Here is a 3,739-nt window from a genome sequence, read left to right on the forward strand (position 1 = left end):
GTGCATTTTAGGAGTACATGAGGATGATGGGTCTCAGCAACTGGCTCCACTGGAGTGCCTGGTTCCTCATGTTCTTCCTCTTCCTCTCCATTTCAATATTTTTTGTCACTCTGCTCCTTTGCATCCAGGTGAGTTTGTGTTACAAAGTGTAGTTACAAGCTACATTCCGGCATGTAATACCTTCACCCCAACTGTAAGCAGTTTCTTCGATAAGGTTATCCAATATCATTATCTACAGTAATATTTGGTGGAAAAACCTGCAGTAGGTATTTATTTAGTGTGGAAATATGTAGCTAAGCTATCCTACATTGTGACTTAATTAACTAAGACATAAGAGGCAGTGCTTTACAGTAAAACCAAGTAGAAAAGAGAGTGGAAAAAGAGAAATTATCTGTAAAGCAAATTATCAAATAGTTTTATTATAATAACCAGTTCATAATAATTAGATATTTGTTTTGTGTTGAGCAGTGTAGTTACTGAAGCAGCTTAGCATCACGATTACAACATCAAGTGCAGGAATGAGTTCATTGTTCATTTAGAGGCTATAAAACCATCTGTTTTCTAACTGTTGTTTTAGGTGAGCCCTAACGGAGCAGTGCTGACCTACAGCGACCCCTCGCTCGTCTTCGTCTTCCTGCTTGTCTTCACTGTGGCCACCATCAACTTCAGTTTCATGATCAGTGCCTTCTTCTCACGAGGTGTGTGTTTCTGTGTCTGTCCATTATTTTCTGAATGATAAATATGCCTCTCTTTGACTGCCAGTCTCTTGCTTTGTGAAAATTAGTGTATCAATTTTTTTTGCCGCTGATGCTGTATAGTGCATGTTTTGTTCACTTAAAAAGTGGTATGTTTCTTGTTTTTTAGTTGTTCACAGCTGTGTTGGTCTTCAGCCACATGAAATTAAAGAACCCGGTCCGGCCTGAATAATATAGATGATAAAGAAACTATTTAAATCCTATCTCTTCTTTCGTGTGTCCTCCTTGTCTTTCCCTCTTTGTGCTCTCACTCTTTCATGAATGAAAGCATCTCCTTCCAACTTTCTGCAACAAAGCAGCTCAGGTTACAAGTGCTCGTCACAGCCTCAGTTTTATGCTGCCGTTTGCAAAGCAGTTAGCACCTATGAACTTGCTTAGCCTTGCTGTAGTTTATGTTTTTTAAAAGATAGTATTTCTGTTCTCTGTCACCTGCCTGGACAGTTTTCCTACTTGGCTTTGACAGTATAAGCCAAATTACCTTAGGTGTATTTTTTTTAAATCTTGTCCTGCTCTTCCTTTCTATTTCCTGCTTTCTATGAGCTTGTCTGTGGTCGAATAATTGCCCAAACTGTGGTATTTTAAAAGCTTGACTTAAGTTATTAAATTGTGTCAATTACTGCTGAACAAATTATACTGAACATGAGCTGCTGAAATGGCATTGTTGTGTTGTTTTCTCTCTCGACACTGTACGTAAACAAAAACAAAGATCATTACATAATGAGCCCTAACTAGGTTCAAGGGTTTTCCATACACTTTCTGATTTGTAAAGAAAAGCGGAAACAGACAGTAATGAGGGGCTTTTACAGAAAATAGGCCAAACCAACATGAGGATCCTACAGTGCCATCTTTAGCCATTTTTGAACAAAGACAGATTTCATCTTTCTTCTTTCTGTCTTTGTGCAAACAGCTATCTGGATACTTTCACCACCCACTGATGCTGTCCTTTTTAGTCAATGCGTGTTCCACACAGGCTCGAAATGTCACAATGTCTGCCACAAGTGCCCTTTTGAGAAGTTTTGTCATACTGCTCAGAAATGGAAGCAAAACAGCCCTTAAAGTCTTTCTTTCGCCTCATCCATAGTGCTCCACTTTCTTTCCCCATTACTCCACCATCCTTAATCCTTTGTACTCCTTAATGCTTCATCTGAACTGCACTCACAGACTGGCTCTGTCAATTTGCTGCAAAAATAGTTTTCTTTTGTGTGTGTGTGTGTCTGTGTGTGCTTTCCTCTGTAGCGGTCAGCATCCCCTTAAACTCTTTTTTTCTCTCTATCTCCAGCAAATGTGGCGGCAGCAGCGGGCGGCTTCATCTATTTCCTGAGCTACCTGCCTTATTTGTTCCTGTGGCCACGGTATGACCTGCTTAGCCATGCCCAGAAGGTGTCAGCCTGCCTCATCTCTAATGTGGCCATGGCCATGGGAGCTCAGCTCATAGGAATGTTTGAAGGCAAAGGTGAGACTTGATGTTGTGGTCAATGTTGAACTATCCGTCTATTTTAGGAAGTAATGGTGAATTTCTCAATTTCTGCCGGTAAAACAGCATTTGAAATTTTTTTATCAAATCCCTTTCCCCTCTATAGGAATGGGAATCCAGTGGTCAAACTTGTTTGACTCTGTGACGGTGGATGATGACTTCTCTCTGGCCCAGGTGTTAGGCCTGCTGCTGTTCGACTCTGTGCTCTATGGGTTGGTGGCCTGGTACATGGAGGCCGTTTTTCCTGGAGAGTACGGAGTGCCTCTACCATCTTACTTCTTTGTACTGGTATGTTTCAAAGCTAAGCGGCTCACACTTGCACACACTCACATTCTCAGTGAAGGTATCCAAATTCAGCTACTTTAGTGGGATGAAAATATGAACACACATAGCATTCAGAAGCGATACAAATGTTTCAGATAATTTTTGTTATCTGATAATGTTGTTTCTCCTCCCAGTGCCTTTTAGTCAGTTACTAATTCAAACTTAAAAGAAGTAAACTGAAAAAAATGGGGAAGTTCTGTACGAACAAAATATTGCCTAATCATCAGGTTGGTTCTAGTAAACATCTTTCTAAGTAACAAACAGTGTAATGTGTTTTCATAGTCCTGGTATAATTTGCAATAGCGTATACTGTCAGCACATTTCTTTCAGTGACACTTGTAACATTTTATTAATTACTTGCTACTATTGTTTTGCTATACCTGTAAAATGTGTGGTTGGATATTTTGTATAAACTAGATATAGATTCACATTTTCATCAGAAAAATTCTAAAAAAAAGAAGCTATTAGCCCTTGTTCTTCCTGCAATTTGTTGGATGTCTTAAAGAAACTATTATAAAATGGTGAATTTATTTAATTATTTTTTTGATAAAATTATTCACTGAGCATTTTGTATGAATTTTTGTGTAACCATTTATAGTCTGGTGGAATTCATATAAGATATGTGGCAATAGCAAACACGTTACAACAGAATTATTAGCCAATACATGAGGATACAGATATAGGAATTTAAGAAAATAAATACATACTGGCTCATTCACCTAAGTAAGGGAAATTATACTTGATATTACTAGTGCAGTAAAAGGACATGACCAGTGACATGTGTTTGTTGAAAGGCCTGAACAAGCCTGAACCGTCGCTGCCAGGAATTGAACCCTGACGTGGCTTTTTCATTGTGGTTTACAGTTAAAGACACATTGTCATGTGAATACTGCGAGTAAGGGGTGTTAAGCACTTACAGCACCCTAAGGTAATTGCAAGGCAGAGGTCTCCTGTAAGAGATAACTGACCTTAGAATAAAGAAATTGCTGCACTCAGTGTAAGTAGCTGTGATAAGTGACAGCGGAGGGGATTGAAAACTTGAGGTCACTACATACCGGCCAGAGGAAGTCCTTGGATTCAGCTGGCTAGAATAACAGGAAGCGTCAAGCCAACACAAATAAGGTTTATGTTTATAACAACTGGATTATCACAAAATGGCGTACACACACACACACACACACACACA

The 3,739-nt window shown here is 39.2% G+C and overlaps 1 protein-coding gene across 1 annotated transcript in view; it reads left to right on the top strand.

Annotated features, from left to right (window-relative positions):
- abca3b (ATP-binding cassette, sub-family A (ABC1), member 3b) overlaps positions 1-3,739 on the top strand; it is a 27,740-nt gene that overhangs the window by 10,092 nt on the left and 13,909 nt on the right. The window contains exons 7-10 of the mRNA XM_032537355.1: positions 12-128; positions 578-698; positions 2,035-2,208; positions 2,336-2,517. Coding sequence (XP_032393246.1) covers positions 12-128; positions 578-698; positions 2,035-2,208; positions 2,336-2,517 — 594 coding nt within the window. The remainder of the gene's footprint in view (positions 1-11; positions 129-577; positions 699-2,034; positions 2,209-2,335; positions 2,518-3,739) is intronic.

This window comes from Etheostoma spectabile, chromosome 15, assembly GCF_008692095.1.
Source record: "Etheostoma spectabile isolate EspeVRDwgs_2016 chromosome 15, UIUC_Espe_1.0, whole genome shotgun sequence".
Lineage (NCBI taxonomy): Eukaryota > Metazoa > Chordata > Actinopteri > Perciformes > Percidae > Etheostoma > Etheostoma spectabile.